Source organism: Barbus barbus, assembly GCF_936440315.1.
Source record: "Barbus barbus genome assembly, chromosome: 7".
In the NCBI taxonomy this organism is placed as follows: domain Eukaryota; kingdom Metazoa; phylum Chordata; class Actinopteri; order Cypriniformes; family Cyprinidae; genus Barbus; species Barbus barbus.
Window position 1 is genome coordinate 3,042,575 of NC_136735.1, and position 26,358 is coordinate 3,068,932.

Genomic DNA, 26,358 nt, shown 5'->3' on the forward strand with positions numbered 1-26,358 from the left:
GTTGATTCTGGGAAACTCTGGTTCAGTGACTCTGTTAAATATATGTATAAGCTACATGAGTGGAAAACAATAATAAACAATATGAAACATAATAAATGGATTAATGAAGGACGATTCACTTTATTTTGCAATGAATATGGAGGTCTCATGATCTACATTCGAGAACTAGACATGCAAAATGCTGGAACACACAGGATTGGGGTTGAAGGCAAATGGTTCATCAATATCACTTTGAATGTGAAAGAAGGTCAGTTATTTTATGATCCAAATTTGTTTAGTAAAAAAAAAAAATTATAATAATTAAAAAAAAAATATTTGTAGGAAATGCATTTCTTTATTTTGTAAATGACAGATTCATGTTGTAAAGTGTCGAAGAGAGTGATGGTGAGTGATGGAGAAAACGCCACCTTCAGCTGTGAATATTCTCAGAATCATGTTAATGATGTAAAAATCATATTCAAAGAAGAAAAAGACTCCATTGAGATGATTTACAGCACAAGGAATAAGGAAGAAATATTCAGTGTTCTTGATGACAAACATAAAAACATCCTCAGTGTGAGAATTACTGCTGTGACACCACAGACAAGGCTTAAGCCTAGTCCCCGACTAAAATTGAAGTCTGAGCTGTTTCAACTGAAAGAAACCTGAACTGATTGATCTTGAAATATGTCAGTGCCCTTGTTTTGTCTCAGGAGACACACCAGTAATGGTTTTTTTTCTAAGGCATGTCTATAAAAATTACCCTGTCTGTGAAACCGGGCCAATAAGATCTTCTGTAGACATCTGTCAAAAGTAAAGTCAGTCTGGTTATTAATAAGTGGAGCTGGTGATGCTGTTTGTGGAGTTGTTTAATCAGATCTTGATCTTTTATTTCAGTTGATTTCAAACAGTTTGAGTTAAAAACCTAACTTGTCAGGTTTTACAGTGCAGGCTGGTCAGGCAGTGAGATGATTGACAGTACTATATTCACTGTAATCCTGATTATTCCTCAATCTGACACTGACAGGACAGTCTGCTTTCTTCTGGAAATTCACCACGGCGTAATTCAGATCCTCAGCAGATGTGATCAAGATCTGAGAGTCACCAGTGGCTTCCTGAACTGTGGCATAAACAGTGTTAGAAGAATCAGAGGGGTTTGTGGGTAATTGTTGCCGAGTGTCTTTAATGTCCTCATAATCACAACCAGTGTGAGAAACCTGCAGGGAGACAGATAAATTATTTACAGCTCTGAAGATTTTCATTATGGAGATGTAGCATTTGGACCAATTAGACACAACTATTTGTTATGTTTAGCAAATAATCCCTAACACCCTCTCACCCAAACAACAATGCAACTATGAGGGTCTGTGGACCCTTCCCCTGAAATGCAAAAAGGCATAACAGGCCTCTGGTTCCATGGCGACCAAAGACAAATCATCTGATAACACTAGTTTTATTGCTCAAAGGAATGCAGGCAGAGCAACTCTCACTCCATTTCCCCTTAGGAAAGACACATAATGCCCATAAAAATTGACTCTTCTCTAATTAATTCATAGAAAAACCAACACCAGATTGCAATTACAACACCACCAAACCTTCAAACGATCAAGACTTTCATCCAAGACTGCATCCAGACGCTTGGTCAACGACTAAGGCAATGCAAGTATCGTACATTTAACTAAATTAACCAGAGGTTTAGTATAAGCTGTAGATCCCGGTGTAAACCCGGCACTGATGGTTTCTGCTCAGGTGGTTAACTGACTCATTTTCCACATTTTCTTGTTTCTCTAATGGCTTCATTCTCACTTGCCCTTCCCACATGAATGAGTGATTGTATGTTTGTTTGTTTAGATCATTAGTTATGTGTGTTAGCGTTTAGTTAATAAAACCCTTGTGCACAAATGACATGAGCTTCTGATTCTGTCACCACTTCTGAATAATGTCCCTTTTACGATCCGATCTAGCTACATGCTCTAATCCATTAGAACTAGGGCTTGTGCAAATAATCCAATGCGATGATCATGTGCATCTAGTCAGTAAAGCCGGTTCTGTGATTAGTAGTTAATCTCCTTCACTTGCTTTCAGATGGAGAGGCATTTAATACATAGAGCCGTAGTTCGCTGACAAGCTACGCAATATCAAATCGCAGATGAATCGCATTTGATTATTTGCACAGCCCTAATTAATACTGTAAGAAAGTTATTTTCTGTGGCCAATAAAATATCCTTTCTTGGAGTCGATATGAAATTACACTGAATGTTTGGACAAACAGATTAGTTGACGGCAATTTAATTCTGCCACAGTTACTACTGGCAATTGATATAAATAATTCATTAATTGTAATTATTTATATAAATGTCCCTTTTTGAGCTCATTTGCTGCAGAGGCATATTTCATTATGAATAAAAAATAACATTATTTTATACAGTAACTGGACTGACCGGTTCATGTTTTCCTGCTCCAGTCTGAGATGACGATTTACCACCTGCCAAAACAGTCTTAAATTAATGATATTATATCACATTTCCACGCTGATGTCTAATGGAAATGTTTTCACACATCATCAAATATCTGTATTTTGTAGTTGTAGCCATTAGGTGGCGATATAATCAAAGTGGAAAAACAAATCTTCATTTTAAACCCAATATGAATGGGACTTTCTGTATCTAAAGGAGATTTACCTGGAGACTGATGCTTCTTATAGAGAAACAGTAACAAGACACCAACGATGATCAGAACCAGAAGAACCAGAACCAGAGAGATGATCAGAGGTAACTCTGAAAACACAAGAGAAACAATCAGATCAATCAGTCTGATCACTCTGGGCTGAATATCAGATCAGATGTTTATATTTTAGCACACAGGCACCTTTTAGCATGCGAGGAGGCGCTGATGTGAAGTTAGATGTGGATGTTTCGAAAACAGATGATGATGATGTCGTTTTCAGAACATCTGTGTCCAAAACAATAACATGAAGAGATAAGCTGTTTTTGTTTGTTTGTTTGTTTTTTTTAAACGCACAGATCTTCAGTAACGTGTCTGTTACTGATCTCATTCACACCTCCTCTGTCCTGAATTCATGTTTGCTGAAGCACAGACACCCAGAAAACAAAACCACAAGCAGTTCATTTGACTTTTAGGAACTTATAAATAAGCACATAAGCAAAATAAGCACATAGTGAACAATACAAAACAGCACAATTGAAAGACAAAAACTATTTTAGCATTTTGATCTGCAAGATTCCTTAACTGCAGTACAAGTGTGGTAAAGTGTGGCACTTCTACTGCACATCCAAATGACAAATACTGTAGTAATACTGAGGCCACACTAATGTTGCAACACCAAACACTGCTGTAATACCAAATGACCACACACTTCAAACTGTCTCTAGATATCTAGTTCCTGCATTCACACGCTGCTGTAGCCTTTCTCAAGAAAGCTGCTTGTAAATACTACAACTAGAGCCATGCATTTCGGCCCGGGCCCGACGGGCCCCGACTTTTTTACGCCCCTAGGGCCAGGCTTCGGGCCAATTTTCACGTCAGAATTCAGATGCGGACCGGGCCTCGGGTCTGTTTTATGTCTCTTCTTATTTTTATGTTTTAGACATCCATGATGAAAAAAATTGCCGCGCTGGTGGAAACAACAGGAGACCATGCTGCCACGACTGAGAACAGCTCGATGGTGTTTAGTGTCCCGCAGCAGCAGTGAGCGCAAGTGACTTCAGCGCAGCTGAATAGTTCTGCGTTCAAATGCACGCAATAGGCTAAAGCTTGCTGCAAAGCCCCAGCAAACATAACCATGAATGTGTCTGCGGGAAATAGTAAGGAGATATTTGAACTATTTACTAATAAACTAATGTTTTCTGAGTCCGTGTTGCAAGGATGAAGTTGCTGATCCTGACTCGCCGTCTCCTCATTAGACGCGCCTTTAGAGAGAAATACATCTTTATTGATTACGATTAAGATTATAATAAAAGAGTTTTTGTTTTCAATTTTTTTTTTTTCGTTAAGTGATAATTTAAAGCTTTCTATAGATATGTTTATCATGTCTATGAGGCATGTATTCGCTCAGCTTTGGTTCATTTTTGTGAAGCGCTCCTGTTCAAGACGGCAGAAAGCGCATCATGTTTGTTTTCTTTGTTTTATAAAAGAACTATCTTTTGTTGGTATTGTGAGTACACCCTTTACAGGTCCGAATGATGTATTACTCTTAACTTTATCAAAAAAAATAAAAATAATAATAATAATGTCGTAGGCTATTTTAAGTTGTTTCCACTAAAAAAGCAAGTGTTTGCTGGTGCCTCCATGTCCTGCAGAGCGCGCTTTAGCTTCCACTCTCCTCACAAACTTACATATAGGCTAGCGCACATTATTATTATAGCGCAGGTTTAACATTTAAACATTGTTATATTCTTGAACTGTTTTAGTATATCTATAGATTTTATTTTAGGCAAGTCGTGATGATATGAGGAGGCTAAACTGATCAAACATAGGCTATGATCAGCTCACTGTCTGCCGCTGTCCGCTTGGTCGTTACTTTAAAAAACAAAAACTTAGGACTTATTACCATTTAACTAACAAAAATGCTCCAAACGTTTCTCTAAATTAACTTCATTAAAAACTAAACGAAATATAATAATTTTGTCATTACATACAAAATTGAACTATTTTAATAGCCGAAACAGTAGTATACACTGTTTTAGGAGGGGGGGGGGGGGAAGACGGGCTCGGGTCGGACTCGGGCCAGTAATTCTGATAAGCTGTAGGACACGGGCCGGGCTAGGGCCTAAATTTGAAGCCCGTGCAGGGCTCTAACTACAACTACAACCCAATCTACAGTATAACAGGATTTTCCCAAACAGGACCCCTGGTGGTTCACAACAGAACAGCAAGAGGTTTATAAGTTAATGAAAAGCTATCAAAACATGAAAAAAATATATAAATAAATGAATAAAAATAAATAAATGAAAATCAAACGATCACCAAAATTATTAAATATTTGATTTGTTTATGTGAGCTGAACGAGCAAATGTGTTATTAAATTATTGAAGTATGAACTTTCTCAGGGGCACTTTTTTAAATTTTGAAGGTCAAACATCTTCAGCTGATAAAAAAAAAAAAAAAATCCTTGACCTAGACAATTAAAACCACCACTTGATGGTGTTTTGAGAAGTTGTATGAACAGAAATGAGAATATGAATGTACTTGCAGGACAAAAACACCTGAACAGCTCATGATGAAATGAAGCAAGTAAATTATTCATACACATACAGCATGAAGAACCACATGAAAAATAAAACGATCACAAACACAAACAATGACCATTGCATTTGCAGAACAGAATTATAATTCTACACATAACACATTTGACTGCATAGACTGAAGAAATATAAACTGCAGCTCATTTTTGCAATTACACTTCCGTTGTTGTACACTTCCTCTTTTTAACTGTGCTTTGTCTCTTTGGTCTCTTACAAGCATCAGTGATCAGTTTCTTTGAACAGTCAGGAAACATGATTCAAGACACACTGTGATCTGCTGAATGGAAGCTAGCTTTGATTATTAATTGCATTCTGATGAACATGAGTGAGAGTGTCATCTGTACCTGTAACGCTGAGGAGGACTCGTGTGATGAAACTCTTGTGTCCTTGATCAGACTGAACTCCACACCAGTATTCAGCTGAATGTTGTCGAGTCACATGACTGATGGTTCCCGTCAGGAGCTGCTGCTCTCTGTCATCATACAGCTGGATCTGTCCCTCAGCGCTCCATCTTCTGCTCTCCTCCACAGACGTCTCTTCAGCACAGAGATCAGATCCAGATCTCCTGCAGACAAACTTCACATCAGCACTGTGGGATTGTGGGTATCTGCAGCTGATGTTCACAGATGCTCCTGCAGCAGCTGATAGACTGATGCTCTTCTCACAACAATCAGCTGTTTGAGAGTCAAATGCATGAGTGAATGAAAGCAGCTCACTGTCTCTGATGTTCAGGTGAAACTCAGAGAAGAAACTGTAGTCTTCAGAAACTCTGACTATAATCTTATATTCTCCAGAATCGATCACATTCAGTTCTCTGATAAACACACGTAAGAGACGAGCAGATCTGTCATCATGAACAGAGAATCGACCGACATGTGTCCATTCTGCTGCTCTGTCTGTGTTTATTAGAGTTAAACACTGATCTGCTCCAGTTTTACAGACATATTTTCTCATGGTTCTTGTATTGTATCTTATATTTGTAGTTTATAATGACGTATCCGCCTGAATATCCTCTCATAGCACTGATCTTTTGACCTGCTGAACACAAACTCAGATATCAGTGTGTAAAGAATAACGACCTTAATGATACTTTATATACATTTAATGACAGACACATCTTATATGAGTCACATCTATGAACCAGAGTAATTACAGTCAGTGTTGAGTGTGCTGATGTTGTGGAGATCATCACAGGTTTGAGGGTCTCAGTTACTCACCTGTTATAACGTTCAGATTAACTTCAGTGTAAGGATCTAGTCCTGATCTCTCAACAGCACAGTAGTACGTCCCAGAATCCTGTTCACTCAGATCTCTGAAGGTCACAGTGAAAACTGCTGCTGCTGTGTCGTCATACAGAGAGAATCTCCCAGAATCAACCCATTCATTTTTAGTATCAGTCTTGATGAGTTCAGAGCATGTGGCCCACTCTCCGCCACAAAAATACTTTTCATTTTTACTATATTTTCTATCATATCTGTATGTGATGCTGACTCCTCCTCCTGAATATCCTGTCACACTGATGGAGCTCAACACACCTACAACAAACCAGCATTTAAAAAAAAAAAACACTTAGTACATAGATGAGACTAAACATAGATAAAGTTTTAAACTGATTAAAACTGAAAAAAGTCGATTTAACAACATGAGCTGACGTTAAAGTCTCTGTAGTGTTTTAGTGATTTACTGTGAGTTCAGATTCTCACCAGGAATCATCAGCAGAGTGAAAGTCCAGATGATCTTCATTCTTCTCTCTTATTCAGTGATCTTCTCTGTTGTTAGTAGATTCAGTTCTTCTGAAGCTCTCAATGTGTTCAGATGAGTTTGAGTGTTTCTTTCCTGGTCACATGTTTAACATGAACTGATGAATGTGACAGACACCCACTTCCTCTGAGAGAGAGATGGAAATAAAAGAGAAGTGATGATAATACATAAACATGCAAGACTCTTGGACATTTGAAAATTCAGCTTTGTTTTCAAAGCAAAATTTGAGAGACTTCTACAAAATATATATATCTTTAATTTTTATTCAGACTAGAATCCTCACTTTGAGTGTCTCTCATGTCTGTCTAGTGAAGGCCATTAGAGGGTGCCGATACTTTACTTTACTCTCACTTCAACACACTTTCAGCTGCATGTGATGAATGTGAAACTCTTCTAACACATTGTATAAGCTAATGAAAAAACATTAAAGATATTAAAATGCAATCACAATGAGTCTTTTTATTCTTTAGTATGTCCACTAGAAGCATCGGAAAACACCAATTAGGATCAAAACCAAAACTTCAGGGAACGAAGATCCCTGAGGAGTCTGACGATACAAGAGAACAGATCTTTAATGTTCAATACTATGAAATTAATTCTGAGTGAAAGACAAACGACATGGAAATCTGAAGAAGAATTGATGCTGTAATATCTACCTGCTAGTGTTGTATCATGTGAGGTTAATGTGATTTCTGTTATCATTTGAGTTTTCACTGATGATGGTGATGATGAATATGAATATGGCGTATTCAGATCATTTGTCTCTGTAATAACATATTTTCACGTAACATTGAGATCCCAGTATATGAACATCTCACATGCAGAAAACTTACTGTGCTTTTGCACATTCAAAATAAACCCGACAGCTTCTTCGCACTCACACATTCATGTTTCCTGGCACACTGTCACTCAGATACAGCAGCAAAAACACTCAACTTCAGTTTCCAGTTACTTTCAAACTATTTTCATGGTCAAATAAAAACATGTATAACTATATAAAAGGAAATGATCAGCACTGGCCTGTAACGCTGATGAGGACTTGTGTGATGAAGCTCTTGTGTCCTTGATCAGACTGGGACACAAGTCTGTCTTTAATAGTCAAATGTAGTTGGCAAACCAGAGAGTTTTAAGCCAAGAATGGTCATTCATCAAAAAGCATAAGCTCTATGCATAAGCTCAAAGTTTGCTTCTCAATCTTAGAAGCATACTAATAGATTCTCCAGATATAAACATCTGTGGTCAAGCTGCCAACAAACAAACAAACAAATAAATTAATAAAATGAATGAATGAATGAATGAAATACATCTTAAAACTCTGGAACCTGACAGTATAAGTGGATTATTTGTTCAGTCTGTCGGAGCTCCACATGATAACATTGACTCAATCAATGCTGTGAGTTTATTATTATCTGTCTGGCAGTGTTTACAACTTGTCAGAAAACAGTATTTTGTGATGGTGTTTGATTTTCACACCAGTGACAAATAAAATACAGACTAAAAGACAGAGATCACTGTAAGTAAGAGTCGTTAAAAGAGTTATTTTTATTTGCATATCACTTTCCACATCCAATGCGGTTTCAAAACAGCTTTGGAAAGTGACAGACTGTGGAAAGCAAGAAAACAACAACAAAAACTACTTAATATGTTTATGCATCAGAAGAAACAATCGGACTCATCTGGAGGAAATGGTTTTCCTCTGACATTACAGTCAAGGTTAATTTGCTAAATATGATCTGTTCACACAGTACGAGTGTCATTATGATCAGTGTTTGTTTCAGACGCCGAATACTGAACATCTCAGACTCCTTTAAATGAATCAGTTCCTGACACACATTCTCTGCTGTGGAGACTCCACTGATGAAGATGATGGTGAAGATGATAATGATGAAGATGATGGTGATGATGATGATGGTGGTGATGATGATGATGATGATGATGTTGTTGTTGTTTCAGGAACATCTGCATATAAAAATAATAATAATAATAATTTCTAAAGATTGTTTTTCACACACAGATCTTGACATCTCATGGTAAATATAAGTGTTACTGATGTCATTCATACACTCTCTACCCAGAATTCATGTTTGCTGATATAGAAACACCCTGTTTGTTTGAGTTTGTGTATCTGAAGCCTGTGGTTTCTCAGTGAATAAAACAGTTCATAGCACGTTACAGGATGAGCATCTTTAACTGCAGCTTCATCAGCTACAGTACAAAACTGGTGAAATGTGCTAAAAACTGCACCAATACTGCATCCAGATGAGCACACTTGATCAAGTTAAACAACTACAGCGATACTGTGTCTAAATGACCAACTAATGGTGCAACACCAAACACTGTAGAAATATACAATTACCACATGCAGAACAAAACTTCACTTCCTGCTTTTACACACTGCTGTAGCTTATATAGCTTATAATACAGCATATAAACAATAAAAACAGCTATTTGCAATACTGACAGGGACAATATAAGTTGGGATAGGAGTATGAAATTAAATAACTATATATAACAATATTTAGAAGTAATTTAAAGGTGGGGTAAGTGATTTCTGGTAGCCAATGTTGACATTTCAAATCACCAAATCAAACACACCCCTACCCAAAAAGGGTCTTGCCCCTATTTTGATAGCTCCGCCCCACACATACGTACGGCAATGATTAGTTCTGTGAAATAACACAAAACCAATGTTACTTATCAAGAAGAAACAAAGCAACCTCGGCATCTGATCAGGCCTTCCTGCTCCTTGAGTTCTCTCCAGCGCTGGAAAGCTGATCCGATATTTACACGGGTCCTTCTTCATACCTTATCGTAACACCGTGTCTACACCAGACGCGAGCAGCGCGACACAATACTATAGAACTCATTATAATCAGTGATGCTGCCTACACTGGATGGGACACGACAAATCCCTGACAGTAAACTGATCCCGCTTTCTATTTATGACATATTGACACAAATTTCAAATGATTTTCAATGGTTGCGTCGTCTCGTCCAGTGTAGACAGACCTGTCGTGTCTGGTGTAGACATGGTGTAAGCCTTCTTTTGTTCCAAGACATTTTCCTATTTTGTTTTTTTTATCCGTCACCTCTATCTTTCGGTCATCGCTCGGCTCGGCAAATGTCCGTCCTGTGCACTAGTTTATAATGACGATTCCTCCTGAATATCCTCTCACAGCATTGATCTCTTGACCTGCTGAACACAAACTCAGACATCAGTGTGAGGAAGATGATGTTCGTGATGAAGAATTGCACTTCATCTTCTTTCAGTGCGAGACCCACCCACACACACACAATCTCTCCCTCTTTATCACTGTGTTCATGTATTTGCTCCTTAGCTTTTAATTAGTACTTAATCAAAACATCTGATTGCATACACATTTTATAAGTGAAAATGCTGTACTGGAAGATAAAACATATTATATTTGCCCTGGTTATTGATTTTCTGGTGTTTTTATTACTTTACTTTTAGTCATTTAGAAGACGCTTTTATCCAAAGTGACTTACAAAAAAAAAAAAAGTAACTAAAACTAAAAGTCAAAACTCTGTATATACACACATTTAAGAAAATAAAGAAATTAAATAAAACTAAAAGTGAAGTCACATGTTTTAAAACAACAACAACAACTTACACATAGTAAGAAATGGTTATAAAAACTGAAACAGAAGTGAAACAAGTTGTAGGAATGAGGAAAAATAAAAAGCTATACTTATATCCTTTTCCGGTGTCCCTGTCTGGTTGAGTCGCACGGTAGAGTCGATGGTCTTCACACGAGGAGGGCTTTACACGACGGCTGCAGCGGTATAATAACCTTTTTTATATCTATCTAACAAATCACTATTTGAATTCAGCTGGACTCACTTTCCTGTTTATCACAAAAAATGGCCAAGCAAGTGCAGACACTGACAAGATACGTGATACAGTATGAGACCAAACGCGATTTCAGCAAGATCACAAGTACCCTACAAACCACAGTAATTACAGTCAGTGTTGAGTGAGCTGATGAGGAGATCATCACAGGTTTGAGGGTCTCAGTTACTCACCTGTTAAAACATTCAGATTCACTTCAGTGAAGAAATCTTTACTGAGATGGATATCAACTGCACACTGGTACGTCCCAGAATCCCATTCTCTCAGGTTTCTGAAGGTCACAGTGAAAACTGCTGCTCTTGTGTCGTCATACAGAGACAATCTTCCAGAATTGACCCGTTTATCTTTCTCTTCAGTCTTGATGAGGTCGGCACAGCCTGGATTTTGTCCTCTACAAAAATACTTTGCATGTGCTGTATATCCTCTATCATATCTGCATGTGATGATGATATCTCCTCCTGAATATCCTGTCACACTGATGGAGCTCAACACACCTACAACAAACCAGCATTAAAACACATAAATATATTTATGAGACTACACAGAAATTAGAGCTTTCTTCAACTTTTTAACATCAAAATGAACTGAAGTTAAAGTTTCTGTGGTGTTTTTAGTGATTTACTGTGAGTTCAGTTTCTCACCAGGAATCATCAGCAGAGTGAAAGTCCAGATGATCTTCATTCTTCTCTCTTATTCAGTGATCTTCTCTGTTGTTAGTAGATCCAGTTCTTCTGAAGCTCTCAATGTGTTCAGATGAGTTTGAGTGTTTCTTTCCTGGTTACATGTTTAACAAGAACTGATGAATGTGACAGAGACACCCACTTCCTCTGAGAGAGAGAGAGAGAGAGAGAGAGAGAGAGAGAGAGAGAGAGAGAAGAGAGAGAGAGAGAGAGAGAGAGAGAGAGAGAGAGAGATAGAGAGAGAGAGAGAGAGAGAGAGGAGAATTGATTTGTTCTATTTTGTTTAATTATATATACACACATGCATGTATTTTTATTTTTTTATTTATTTATTTTTTATACATACTTGTTCTATATTTAATGTAAACACTATGCTTTGGCAATACATTGTAACAATTGTCATGCCAATAAAGCACATATTGAATTGAATTGAATTAGAAGAGAGATAGAGAGAGACTTTTAAAACTCTTTTAATCAACCAACTGATTTAAAAACATTCTTTACAATTCACCAATTAAACAATAACTCTCCAGACTCATCTCTTATCACAAGAGCATTTCTCACACTCCACCTCACATCAAAAAAGTGCATATTATTAGTTAATTTACAGTATGCATATTCCATAACGACCCGACCGTCTACAAGAGATTTAAACATTCCAAGCAAATCAGCATCTTCTCCTTCATTCTTACATTTATGGGATTTTAAAATGGCCAACTTTGCCTGTCCCACTAGAAAATTACCAAGTGTACATTGTACTTGCCATTCTTTCTTATACTTCACACCCAAAATGAACATTTTTTGTAAACATAAAACCAAGCTTAGTAAATATTTTATCCAACAATTCAAACAAAGGAATTAATCTTGAACAATCACAAAAGAAATGAAAAACAGTATCAAGAATATTGCAAAAAGGGCATGCAGATAAAACCATCTCATTAATTTTTTATACAAAACTACTTGTTGCCACAGCACAATGGAGTACTCTCCATTGGAGGTCCCCAGACCTCTTAGGAATAGGGGGCTTATACAAACACCTCCATGATGGAGTTATTTCTGAAGAAATTGATAGATATTCTCTCCATTTAGTATCAACGCGTCTTTTCAATTGAGTATAAAACAGGGATTTCACACACATACAATACAGTATCTTTTTATCAACATTGTGAAACAATACATCTTCAAATCCTTTCAATAAAGTATCATTCAGATCTTCATCCAAATCAAAAATTATGTTAACTCGAAAACATGGAAAAATCAAAGGCCTTTCACCGTTCTCAATAAAATAGTTTACATAGGTCAAGAAAGACTGAGGAAAAGATTTTTTAAGATCTCCAATTATCCCTTCAACATATCTTTCCGATCTAAGCCCAAGCCCAACTCTATTAGCTATAGATTTAGCCGCATACCATTGACCCTTTGAAAATTCAATTAAATCTTTTAAAGTAGCTATTCCTGTGTTTAAAAACCTGTCGATTACTGAACTCAGAATGGAAGAATTCTTTTTAAAGAGAGAATTAAAAAACAATGGTTCTAAAACACCATAATATTCATCATCATCTCTCAATTTGTTAAACATTTGCCAGGCCTTTAATACAGTTACATAAAAGTTAGAAGAACACTTACTTTTGAAACAAAAGATTTTTCAATTAAGAACAACTGCTTAGCTAATCCGACTCCCCCAAGACTTTGTAAAACAGACAAACCTAATGCAATCCAGTGTATCCTATCTGAACAATATAGTAGCCTTTGTAATGTTTGAAACCTCATTGTCTTAACTCTTGCCTCCAGATTTATAAGTCCTTGACCACCTTCTACAACTGGGAGATACAAAACTCCAGGAGGAAGCCAATGATAACCATCCCAAAAGAATTTAACAAAGGCTTTTTGAATACCAATCAATAACTCTTCAGGGGGATTCAACACTGTAAATCTGTGCCACAACATTGAAGCTGCCAAATTATTAACGATTAAACATCTCCCTCTAAAAGATAACTTTGGGAGAATCCATCTCCACTTCTGTAGTTTCCCCACAATTTTATCAACTAACCCTTCCCAATTATTTTTCATGTAAGAATCAGATCCTAGATACACCCCAAGAACTTTAAAACCATCTTTAATCCATTCACATTGTTGTGGAATTTGGGGAGGATCTATATTCTTCCACTCACCTAACAGAAGGGATGTACACTTATCCCAATTAATTCTAGCAGATGTAGCTTTTTGAAAAATGTTCAAACTAGAAGTCAAAGCAACCATATCATCAGTGTTCCTTATAAAAACAGTTATGTCATCAGCATAAGCTGTGAGTTTTACAGGTGGCATCTCTGGAAAACCAGGAATACAAAATCCATACAGTCGTTTCCTCAAATGTGACAACAAAGGCTCAATAGAAATTGAATATAAAAGTCCTGAAAGAGGGCATCCTTGTCGTATACCTCTTGTTACTGCAAAAGGTCTAGTTAAACAACCATTAATCTTAAGCATACTAGATGTTTCACTGTAAAGCAGTTTAATACAAGAGACAAATTGTGGTCCAAAGGCCTTCAGAGTCTTTAGTAAATAGAAATGATCCACTCTGTCAAAAGCTTCAATATCAATTTGATGTTTTTTGGCAACTGCAATAATGTCTCTTAGCAAGAATAAGTTGTTGAAAATTGTCCATTTAGGGATACAGTATGATTGATCCTCATGAATTATAGTTGCCATACATTTCTTCAACTTATTAGTTATAGCTTTTGACAGCATTTTAAAATCAGTACACAGCAACGACACAGGGCGCCAATTCTTTAAAAGTCCAAGATCTCCTTTCTTAGGGATTAATGTCAACACTGCTCTTCGACAGCTTAGGGGTAAAACACCTTGGTTAAAGGACTCCAAAAAAACATCGTACAAATCATGTCCAATCACATTCCAAAAGCTTTTAAAAAACTCAGCAGAGAGACCATCCACACCCGAAGATTTGCCACTGTTCAGCCCTTGCACAGCACTTGAAAGCTCAGAAAAAGTCAAGAAATCCTCCAATTCCATCTTTTCTTCTTTAGACAACTGTGGAAGATCTAGAAGAAGTTCTTCAACAGCTGCTTCATCACAAAGTTCTGACTGATAAAGTTTTTCATAAAAAGAAATAGCAGAAACTATAATCTCTCGTTGATTGGTTATTTCTTTGCCATTTGGAAGTTTCGGTTTGTGAAAATATTTCTGCTCTTTTAATTTTTTCTCCAGTCCGAAAAAAAAAGCAGTTGGAGCATCCATTTCATTGCACTTCACATATCTTGTTCTGACAAGTGTCTCCTGGTCCTCCAATAAATCCTTCAAAAGACCTTTGTTCTCTTTAATGATACCACCTCCTCCCTGATTACGGAGGCTTTGTTGAAGAATTTCTTGCTCTGTCATCTTCATCTTCACTTTCAAGTTCTCAGTATATTTTGCTATGTATTGTTGACAAAAGACCTTTATCTGCACCTTTCCCAGATCCCACCATTGACTTAGAGATGAATAACTACCTCTCTCTTCTCTCCAAAACTTCCAAAAAAGACCAAAGGAGTGCACAAAGATGTGATCTTGAAGTAATATATTATTAAAGTGCCACTGTGACTTATAGGATTTAGGTGACAAGACAGACATAGACATAGAAATATAATGATGATCTGATATAGATGTAGGAGAGATACAATTATTAAAAAATCTTCCTTTATTGCATTCCTCAGTATAGAAACGATCCAATCTCGCAACAGAAACCCTATTTGAATTAATTTTCAGCCAAGTATACTGTTTAACTTGAGGATAAGCATCCCTCCACAAATCTACAAGACTATGTCTATTAATTAAAGATTTAAAAATGTCTGTTGAACCAAAATGAGGTTCTTCGTGGTTCCTGTCCAATTTATGATCTACAGTACAATTAAAATCACCACCTATAACAACGATCTCATCATCTGAACACTTCAACAATTCTTCAGAAAGTTTCAGAAAAAAATCACAGCGCTCACTTTCTATATTAGGAGCATAGATATTATAAAAAGAAAAACTATTATTGCCTATTGTTATATCAGCTCGAAGAAGGCGTCCAGGTATTATTTCTAAGAAAACTGGATTATCTTTAACACGCTTTGAAAATAAAAATCACATTTGTACCATGACTAAGACTAATACTGCCCTCCCATTCATTTATCCAATCTGTCTCATTACAGGCATCAGTAGGAGTCTCTTGCAAAAAAATTACATCTGCTTTTTTAAGTTGTAAATTCTTAAATAAAGTCACTTTCTTTCGTACATCCCTACATCCATTTATATTTAAGGATCCAATATTAAAGGATACCATCAGGATGAAAAAAGATAAAATAAATAAATGCCAATATAGATGTAATTTCCAATACATAATACCTCTTTAAGGACTTTTCTTTACTCTTTTTCTGACAGCACTTACAAACTTTTTTAAACGATAACGCTTGGGCTGATCTAATTCCTCAAGTGTTGCTTTCTTCATAGCAGTTACAGAGGAATCAATAAAAAGCTTTAAATCAGGAAAGTACTTTTCAATCTTTGGTTTTCTCTGATTTTTTGCAGCATTCAAGAAGTCATCCAGCTGTTCTAAACTATAATACCGAGGCCTCTTTAATCTCCCAACAGTACTTTCCTGAGAATTGAATTCATCCAATTCATCAGTGATTAAGTCTGAACACTCACTATCCAAATCACTGTCAACAACTTGCGATGTTGGCTTTTCAATGAACAGATCAGCATCATTTTGAGACATATTGATGCCTGTCCCTCATCCAAGACATCACTCACTTCAGACCCATCTTGTTCTCCAGATTGTTCTAACTCCTCAACAGTTTCTACAGGATCACTCGTTCCACTCTGTCTAGCATCAGGAATGGTCGCATCTGTCTCTGTAATCTCAATATTACCACCCTGAGACAACTGCTCTCTCATTTCAGTAGACGCGTCAGTGTCCGCATTCAAATCAACTGCAGCGCTTTCTGTAGTCGGTTTAACCAAATCATTATTCTCCAAAACACTTGAATCTTGCACTGAATTAGATTCTGAACCATTCCTTGCGCTTTGAGCCTCTTTAACCACAGGACAACCTGTTTTAATGTGGCCATATTTTCCACAAACAAAGCATTTCATGGTCTCAGTAGTGATAAAGATCGTATAGTCTCTACCAAACACTGTTAATTTAACAGACACTTCAAGCGTTTCAAATTCAGCACTTAATATCATCAGAGCCTGCCGCCTTCAAGACATGACATGTTTCAACTCTGGGGTTTTTAGTCCCAGAGGAATCATTTTAATCTGCCCAACCAATTTTCCATAACGAGCTAAAATGGACTCAAGCGCTTTATCAGAAATAAACGGAGGTACATTTGACAACATCACTTTTTTAGAAAGATTAGACAGCGGTAAAACTGGAACAAACGAGACGGGGTTAGCTGCAGCCTGGAGCAATGAGGCGTTCCGAAAGGTGAATCAGTACAACAAAATCTACCCCTAACCCTACCCCCACACCCTGACAGACAGCTTTGTCGAACAATCATTAAGACCTTTCGCCACGCCCATTGCTCAAGCCTGCAGTTATCCCTACTTTTGAACAAACACATCCTGAACAGTCAAACCACACTCCACCAACTGACTAACCATTTCGATTTCCTTCAGAAATATGACGATTGCTTTATTCATTCTTGAAGCGGAAATTATGTTTTGTGCACCTATTTCTCCACCAATAGCGACAAAAACACTCTCAATAGAAATGGATTCATCTGACGGCATGCACTTGCACGCGTGCCGAGCAGACAAACAGGAAAAACCATCAGAATTTAAGCCCATCTTTATCAGATAAGCTGACAAAAAAAAAAAAACACTAACACCTTCTCCTCTAACCTACAGCAATATTCGAAAAAAAATAAATAAACTCAGAAAGGAAAAGTTAGAGACTCACTCAATAACTCCACACGCTCCTCACAATCAAGCCGCATATGCGCACACAGAGAGAGAGAGAGAGATTAATAAAGAGCGAAGTGAAGGTGAGACACATGAAAACAGCAGAGCTGAGACTATCAATTAAACTATTTTTAATAATCATCCAAACATCATTAAACATGGAGACAAATTTAAGACTTAATACACATTATGTCTTTCCTTTTGAATTACACTTGCCACTTAATTAGTAAATCTCATAATAATAAGTTAAATATAATAACATAAATATCATATGAGAAAATTAACATTCATAAAGCTCACCTACTGTTGAGTTTACTTCCACCGTATCTTTGTCTAAATGACCCTTTTTCTCCTTCAGTGAATCTGCTCTCCAGAGGGACTCATATGAAACACATCAGATCAAAACCTGCTAGAACCACAAACCACAAGTCAGACACAAATAAAAGGAGAGTGAAGTGTGAAAGTCTTCAGCATCGAGAGTCACAGATCATGTTCAGATCCAGCTGAACTCACCAGAATGAAGAGGGAGCACAATAAAGTATTCACTTTGCTGAAACACTTGTTGTTAAATTTAAGTTATTAAAATGAAATATTTAATAGGCCTATTTGAGACAAGGGCTATATGTGTGTGATTCATGTAATTCAAGGCTAAATGGGGCAAGAAATGGAATATTAGGATTAAAAGTTAAATGTGTGCACATTTAAAAATTAAACTGTTTGCAAATAGTTCAAATTAATTCCAATACATTATTTTACTGTTATTCTTTCTTTTTCTCTGTTCCCCATGAATCAATTTAAACAATAATCTAATTATAATCTAATTACAATCATTTTATTAAAAAGCACAGCACTGTTGTGTACTAATGGAAATGGCAATGTCAATTAATACAAAACACATTGTTAAATAATGTCATATATTTTTAGACTTTCTGGTTCAGCTGGGACTCGAGCCAGAGATCTTCTTGCTGTGAGGAAACAGTATTTCCCACTGAGCTATATGCTCCATTTAGCCACAGACATTTAATACAGACACTTGCGCAATAATAATAAATAAAAAACTGCAAAACGTGTTTTATGATTGTATGTATATAAAATAAAATAATAATAATAAAAAGCATTTACAGGTACAAAGCTCTGTTTGTATAGATGTTAAAATGTATGACATACACAGCAAAATTATCAATGAACATTGCACACAATGTCAAAAGAAACCTGAGGTGGAAAGTCCAGGGGCCAAAGAGTAAAAGTCCTGCCATATGTTTATTCCACCCATGAACTCAGCAGCTGATTTCACCAGAGGAGGAAGCAAGACATTACTTTCAAGTCACAAACAAGTCTCAAGTTAAATCCCAAGTCCTCAAAGAGTTAAAGTTAATGAGATCAGTGATCTGGAGAAATCAGCTGCTGAGTTCATGGGTGGAATAAACATATGGCAGGACTTTTACTTTCTGACCCCTGGACTATCCACCTCTGTCTGTAATATATCTGCTTGTTTTACACTCTTTGGCCACCAGGTGGTATTGTGAGAAAATGAAGCCTCCAGAAATGAACCCTTTTGTAAACCACTTGGCTGAAAAACTTAATGCTTCATTTCACCATCACTACCTCCTGGTTCTTCAGGTTATAGCCCTTCATTCATATTTCCTTGAGGATCGGCAGGCCGCGGATCAGCACTAAATTGGGATTTTATACGCAAATGGTGATAATGTACTGTATTTTAGAAACGGACAAACACAAACATAAGCAGCTGATTTTACGTTTTAAAGCACAACCGTTTTTTGTTGTTGTTTAAAGAGATGAGTTATAGCTGTTGCTCAATGCGTCACAAACTTGTAGGTTATAAAGTGCTAATAAAATGTTTTCATGACAAACTCAATGTATCTTAATAAAATATTTGAGCCTATATTGATTCTCTTACAGTTTTTAAAGGTTCCTATATTATAGTAAATAAGTGTCCGTGAACTCAGATAAACGCACTAAACCATAATAATAATAATATTTGATTCAATTCGACTGGTCAGATTTAATAACAGCTGTTTTAGTAAACAAAAAAACTTATTAAATTTAAAATGGGCCTATATGCCAATAATATATATTGTTAATTTTAATGTTTAAATATTAAGGTTTTTATTCCCATTATCCACACATAAAACCCCGGTTCATGCTGATGGACTATTTGGTATTATTGTCTTATTTGTCATCGCAGTTGTTCTTTAAAATAAAACCATTTGCGGGTTCGTTCATGTCTTACTGAACTACAATGAATTATCATCATATCTTAGTTTTTGCTTATGCACCGATCCTAAAATAATGAATATGGCTACATATAAATATACATTAAACAAAACAGCTAAATCTCAAACAGTGGATAATTTTCATCAACATCACCCAGCTAAAACTGCTCAATGTTAAAGTATGTCTGCTTCGTGTACTGTGAAAAGTGCAATAATATATGAGTTAATTTAACGTGCGATAGCATAGGTAGGACTATATCATGGCCATGAATTAAGAATCTGTTCCCCAGACTTAATTCATGAGCCACACATAGCTCTGTTCTGCCTGAAGTACTCAGAGATGCCACCACCAAACGTTTGATAGGAACTTAATCTAACTAATTCTTCATAATTTTAAAACAAAAACACATTTGCTAATTGATTCTAACTAAAATCGCTGTTGTTAGCACTTAATATTTCTGTAGTACAGCCAAACAGAGTAGATCATTCATAAAAACGCATATAAAGGAATACTCATGCTCAAGCGTCTACACACCAATAAGCTCAGCTGTATTATAAGCCAATGAAATTGGGGGTGGGCGGAGCGACACGTGTCACCCCTCCTTAATGTGTCGCCCCGCCCCTTCGTCCAGACTGCACTCTGGAGCTACTTGGATGAACAGGAAATCACAAACTATAATAGATTCAAATGGACTAATCTAATAATGGCACTAATAAAACACTAATCAAATAACTGAAAGCTAATTTAAAAAAATACGTCTTTACAGTGAATTAATTCAGACCTTCTGAAATATGAATTGCAATATATTATACATATTTTTATAATATTATGCAAATTCACAGCATCTCTTTATGGAGAGGAAAGTCTGTGTCCATCGTTGCTAAAGAAACCATTTCCTGTTTTTATCACACTTGCAGGTGGTTGAAGCGCATCTTGGTTCGACTAAAAGAATATAAATAGCAAGAGCAAAACCACAAAAAAAAAAACAAAAGCGGGAGAGCAGCACATGATGTTTGTGGTCTTTGTTGCACACTGACCACATCTTGAACAAACCTACACAACCTGACAAACGCCTTACAGCATAAGCAAACACAGCTCGCATTACCTTTAGGTCATGCAAAATATAGTTTGATTCATTGTTTGAAATTAATAATTCTGAAGTTTTACAGTAATGTGTCAAACTCTGCATATTAAATACATAAAGTATAATGTAGGCGTTTTATGATTTAAAACAAATATGATTAACTTTCAACTTTGCTTCCATTTTTTCAACATTTATAGGACGTTTGCAGATATTCTGTCATTTATTTGTAGGCTCATTATATTTATTTAATTTGATCTGTTTTTAAGAGTACAGTTTTTATATCACACATGGATAATCATAAATGTTATTTTCAGTCTTTGCCACATTAAACAGTAATTGTTGAAAGTGAATTAATGTTTGTCTTGCAGTAAAATGAGCAGCACTTAGTCTTTATTATCTTTTGCTCACAAACAATGTTCTGCTTATTGTTCAGTGTTATGTGCTCTCTGTGGGTTTCCTGAACACATCTATGTGTTGTTCATAAAAAAAAAATCAGCCCCTGAACCTTCACCTGATTTCTTTGGCTTTGAGGAGGTCAGAAACAGCCTGTTCATTGTGCATACACAAAAAACACCAGTGTTTGTGAAACGCTTTATGACAAAAAGATATTCAAAGCCTTTTTTCTACATTTGTAAACACTTTTTAATAATAATAATTTTAATTTTAATTAGCACTTGTTAATCAGTGCTGGTCTTCAAATCACACATTCACAGATCGTCATGTGGAGCCATCAGAGAGGATTCTTCTCCAGAATATAAGAGAGAATCTAAGATTGAACAAGAGAAAAACATGATGAGCAGAAAGAAGCTTACAGATGAAACACATGAGAACTGCATGCAGATAGAGACTCACCACTTCACGGTCTCGTCTGTGTCTGTCTGATCATGAGCTCATCTCTAAGAAGAAATTCAGAAGACATTTTGGTTGTCCTTGTTTGGTTAAAAGACATAAACACCCCCCCCCCCCCTTCTTTTATTTCAAGTTTCAGGTTAGTCCGTATTCTGCTTCACAGATAAACTGTGTCTGTGTGTGTTTATGAAGGAGAGCATCACCTTTACACACAGTCACAGCAAATCCTCCGATCAGTAGCAGAGTCGAACACAAAGAAATAATGTTCAGCAAAGAGAAATCTGAAATCACACATTCCAGAGAGACAGGATGTATTCACATTTATTTAAATACACAAAACAGCCAAACATTCTACACCGCTGAGAATGAATGTAAAGTGAAATCTGAGGTGTAGTATATTTACAAACTGTGTTATTTACAAATGTATCAAGCATTGACGTTAGACATCAGTTTTCAGTTTCACTGAACAGTTTTCAGCTTTGAAATCAACAACGGTTAGTTAAACTGACTGACAGACATCTACTGGCCCAGAAGAGGTACTGTTCAACAGTAGGCTATATGGACAGCATCCACATCAAACTAAACAACCGTGTTCAGATCGTGTCTTACTTTATAATGGAATTTGTAGTAAAAGTCTCGAGAACATGTTTTAAAAGTTCCCTTTCGAATGGCAACTCACACTGTGTTCTTGGACACAATGGGGAATGACCAATGTCTGAAGATGTGATTCAAATATTGGCCAACGACAGTCTGTTACGTTACTATATCAGTTCAACTGCGGGTACAAAGGTGCGCCTGTAGTAACGTCAGGGTTGGGAAGGTTGCTTTGCAAATGTAACAGGTTACAGATTGTGGATTGAAGTAATTGGCAGATGTGGTGCACTGAAAATTCAAACAGAACAAATCTCTATGAAATCAGAATAGCGTCGCTTTGCTTAATGGCCTTTAAAAGCCAGGAGGCATTGTGCACATCAAAAACAGGCAAAACAACAAATGTAGCTTTCCTGTAGCTCAAATAGTAGAGCATGGCGCTAGCAACGCCAAAATCATGCGTTCGATTCCCAGGGAAAGCAAGAGCTGATAAAATGTAGAAACTGTAACTCGAATGCAATGTAATCAAGGGCTTACCCATATTAACTTTGAGACTGACTTTAGTGGTGATGTGAGCTCCACACCAGTATATCCCAGAATCCTCTTCTCTCAGATCAGTGATGTTCACAGTAAAGACTCCAGTAGATGCTTCATCACTGAAAGAGAATCGATCATCTCTGATCGTCTCCAATGAAACTCCATCCTTCACACACATGGAGGCTTCATGTGCTTTGCAGAAGCTTTTCTGATCTTCATCATGATGTTTGCACTGGATTGACACGTCGTCTCCTTCATACTTAGTCAAGTTCAGCTCTAATGATTACAAACACAAGAACATCAATTCACAGCCATAGCTTCACATATTCAGATGAATAAACCTTCCTCACCCTCGTTCATGATGACCATCAGATGAGTGTAAAGATAATTGAGGTCTGTTTCTAATGTCACTGCACACCAGTATTTCCCAGCATCCTCTGCTGTCAGTCCAGTGATGGTCCCAGTGAAGACACTTGCAGTGACGTCATCTTTCAGAGTCAGTCTGTCAGTCTTGGTCTCTTTCTCTTCTCTCACAGTCTCACTGAGAGGATTTCTGTCTCTAATGGAGCACTTCCCCTTACAGAGAGACTTTGGCTTTGAGTTATAGATTGAATCATAAGGACAGATGATCTCAGCAGATTCTCCTTCAAGTCTCACTACTGGAGCCACTAAAAACAAACAAACAGACATTTAACAAACATGATTCTGAATAGACTGTATTTACACTGAAATCATCTGAATGGGCTCACTGATGAGGTTGAGCTGTATTTTGGTGGTCAGGGAGATGAAAGTCAAATATGTGTCTCTGGTTTCTGCTCCACACCAGTAAACTCCAGCATCTCTCACGCTCACATTACTGATGCTCACTGTAAAAACTCTCTCTTCATTTCTCTCTGATGAACCACTCATTTGTGTCACTTTAGATGAGCTGATGTTCTGACAGATATGATTATCATCCTCTTTACAGAAATGAACTTTATGCTCCTCTGGGATCTGACAGATGTTGACTTCTCCACCAAGATACACAGACTCAATCACATTCTGTAGATATTTGGCATCTATAAACCAATAGAAATTACTTAAAATTCAACAAAAACAGATATTTTATAAAACAAGATACAGTATCTGTGGTTCCTCACCGTGTTTGACGCTCAGCTGAAGTTCACTGAAGCTCTCAGTATAGTCAGATACGTTCACTCCACACCTGTATGTTCCTGCATCTGCAGCTTTCAGCTCTCTAAAAAACACCATCAAGACTCCTGCTGTGGTGTCGTCATATAAAGAAACATCTCCATTCTCCATCCATTCATCCTGAACTCCTGGATTCTTCCTCTCTAAACATCCATCTGATTCTTTACAGATGTATTTTGGCTTGGTTTTGTATTGAGGATGTTCACACTTGATCATCAGACCACCTCCTGAGTAGCCGCTCACTCTAGACACGCCCACTTTAGCTGTCAATCAAATATATGACTGAATCAATGTCTTCATTGAAAACAAAAACTAAAAATTGTTGAAGCAGCAAACACTGATATATTAATTTATTCTATGACACAGAGTTTATTCTACTCACTCATAATGTGCAGATGAACAGTAGTGCTAATGGAGTATGATTGTCTGTAGTCCCACACTCCACACAAATAAACTCCTCCATCATCTGGAGTCACAGCAGTGATTCTCACACTGAAGACGTTATGGTGTCTGTCATCAGAAATACTGAATCTTGCTTCCTCGTTACATGTGTCAATGGAGTTTTGTCGTTCTTTGAATATGACTTTTGCATCATTAATATGATTATGTGAATATTCACAGCTGAAGGTGGCAGTTTCTCCACTATTTACAACCACTTTCTTCAACACCACACAGCATGAATCTGTCGTTCACATAATAATGGAATATACTTCACAATGTTATACCCTTAAAAAGCGTAGCATCATTACACACTTGTATTGCTTACCTTTTTTCACATTCAAAGTTATATCAATATACCACTTGTTAAGAACCCTAATTCTGTATCTTCCAGCATCCTGTGTGTTCAGCTCTCTGACGAATATCATGAGTTTTCCATATCTGTTATGAAAAAGAAGGAATCTTCCTTCACTAGTCCATTCACTGTGTTTCTTGTAATTTATAATGGTTCTCCATGGGTCATGTTTAACCAGATATTTGGCAGAATCACTGAACCAAAGTTTCCCAGAATCAACAAGAATGCTTCCTCCAGAATATCCCGTGACGCTAAAGCATCTCACTGCATCTGTCAATCAGATTGATACTGTGATCAGAAAGATGATGAACAGAAAACAGCATCATTACTGCAGTGATGAAAGAGAAAAGCTCTGACCTGAGATCAGGTAGAAAGTGAAGAAGATGAGGAGGATCTTCATTGTGACTTGAGTTCAGTCTTCTTTATGCTGAATGATCTCTGTGTGAATCTCTCTGTCTCTACATCTGTCTGCTTTAGTTACTTCCTCTTTATTCAGCTCTTTATCAGTAATGAGCAGCTTTACTGGCTCCTCCCACCATCACCACTGACTGAAGATCACATTAATCACACTGAAAGAGCGCCACCTACTGGAGGATACAGTGTCTGATACTGAGAGCTCATGCAGGTTTCATGTTCTCTGTATCAGTGGTTATCAAACCTGTCCTGGGGACCCTCATCACTACATATTTTGTATGTCTCCCTCATCTAACACACCTGATTCAACTCATCAGCTCACAAGAAGAAACTCTAATTCCTGAAATGAATCAAATTGATCAGCATAGTTTAAATCGTCCACAAGAGGACACAGTTATAATTTACATGCAAAGCGTCTGGGTGGCCCGAGTAAACTTTAAATAATTTAAATGAATTAAAACAACAAAATATGATGAAAAAGTTAAAAATCCAAGATATAGTACAAAATAACATTAAATAATTAATTCATACATCAGGAAATGTACATGTTGAGCCACAAAGGCTGATACACTCATAGAAAATGAGCATCTTGAGCAACTTCATGTCTTTATCAAATAGCATCATCTTCCTGTCTCCCTGGAAAATCTAAATAATCCATATTTTTATTTATTTATTTATCTATTTATTTATTTGTTTTTTGTTTGCTACTTTGAGTTCTTCAACTTTGGTTTTAAAAATATCTTCATGAACAATAGTCCATGTAATTATCCAATAAATTAATTTAATTTCAAACTCATGTAAATCAGTGTGATTTATAATTCCTCAAAACAGAATTGAAGAATAAGAAACATGCATATAATCTGTCAGCTATGATGCCATACTATAAAATAAACAAAGATAATTTCAGAAAAAAATAAATAAAAAATAAATGTAACAAGCATTAGCACTTACTTACCGTTAGATGGAGCCAGAGTTTCAATAAGAGTTTGTTTGTGTTTACAATCTCAGTCAAGTTTATGTTATCAAGGTGTCTTTTTGCAGAATGTGTGTTCAGTGCATTGGTTGTCTCTCTTTAAAGCATTACTCCACCCCAAAATGAAATAAGAACTTCTGTAGACGTCTGACAGAAATAAAGTCAATCTGTTTAGTAATACTGTAAGTGA

General features: G+C 36.6%; 3 protein-coding genes across 4 annotated transcripts; all 3 read right to left on the reverse strand.

The window, feature by feature from the left end:
- Window positions 1–94: 94 nt before the first annotated feature.
- Window positions 95–7,103, reverse strand: LOC306872545 (uncharacterized protein). Its single transcript, XM_079421151.1, has 7 exons — window positions 6,947–7,103; window positions 6,461–6,778; window positions 5,588–5,917; window positions 2,848–2,931; window positions 2,661–2,756; window positions 2,421–2,464; window positions 95–1,196 (listed from the first exon to the last, which is right to left on the reverse strand). Exons 1-7 carry the CDS (start codon window positions 6,984–6,986, stop codon window positions 936–938), a joined length of 1,173 nt encoding a protein of 390 aa, XP_079277277.1. The 5' UTR covers window positions 6,987–7,103; the 3' UTR covers window positions 95–935.
- Window positions 7,104–8,525: 1,422 nt separating this feature from the next.
- Window positions 8,526–11,670, reverse strand: LOC306872806 (CMRF35-like molecule 8). Of its 2 annotated transcripts, XM_079421657.1 has the most exons (4): window positions 11,517–11,670; window positions 11,049–11,369; window positions 10,094–10,197; window positions 8,534–8,963 (listed from the first exon to the last, which is right to left on the reverse strand). In XM_079421657.1, exons 1-3 carry the CDS (start codon window positions 11,554–11,556, stop codon window positions 10,142–10,144), a joined length of 417 nt encoding a protein of 138 aa, XP_079277783.1. In that variant the 5' UTR covers window positions 11,557–11,670; the 3' UTR covers window positions 8,534–8,963; window positions 10,094–10,141. The 2 variants fall into 2 exon arrangements, with proteins under 2 accessions (XP_079277782.1, XP_079277783.1); XM_079421656.1 differs by lacking the exon at window positions 10,094–10,197 and having other exon boundaries at window positions 8,526–8,963; window positions 11,517–11,663.
- Window positions 11,671–21,445: 9,775 nt separating this feature from the next.
- On the reverse strand, window positions 21,446–25,256 carry LOC306872371 (polymeric immunoglobulin receptor-like). The gene is made up of 10 exons (XM_079420888.1): window positions 25,139–25,256; window positions 24,755–25,051; window positions 24,371–24,670; window positions 23,937–24,251; window positions 23,547–23,855; window positions 23,148–23,465; window positions 22,798–23,073; window positions 21,873–21,950; window positions 21,673–21,716; window positions 21,446–21,586 (listed from the first exon to the last, which is right to left on the reverse strand). Exons 1-9 carry the CDS (start codon window positions 25,179–25,181, stop codon window positions 21,703–21,705), a joined length of 1,950 nt encoding a protein of 649 aa, XP_079277014.1. The 5' UTR covers window positions 25,182–25,256; the 3' UTR covers window positions 21,446–21,586; window positions 21,673–21,702.
- Window positions 25,257–26,358: the final 1,102 nt, after the last annotated feature.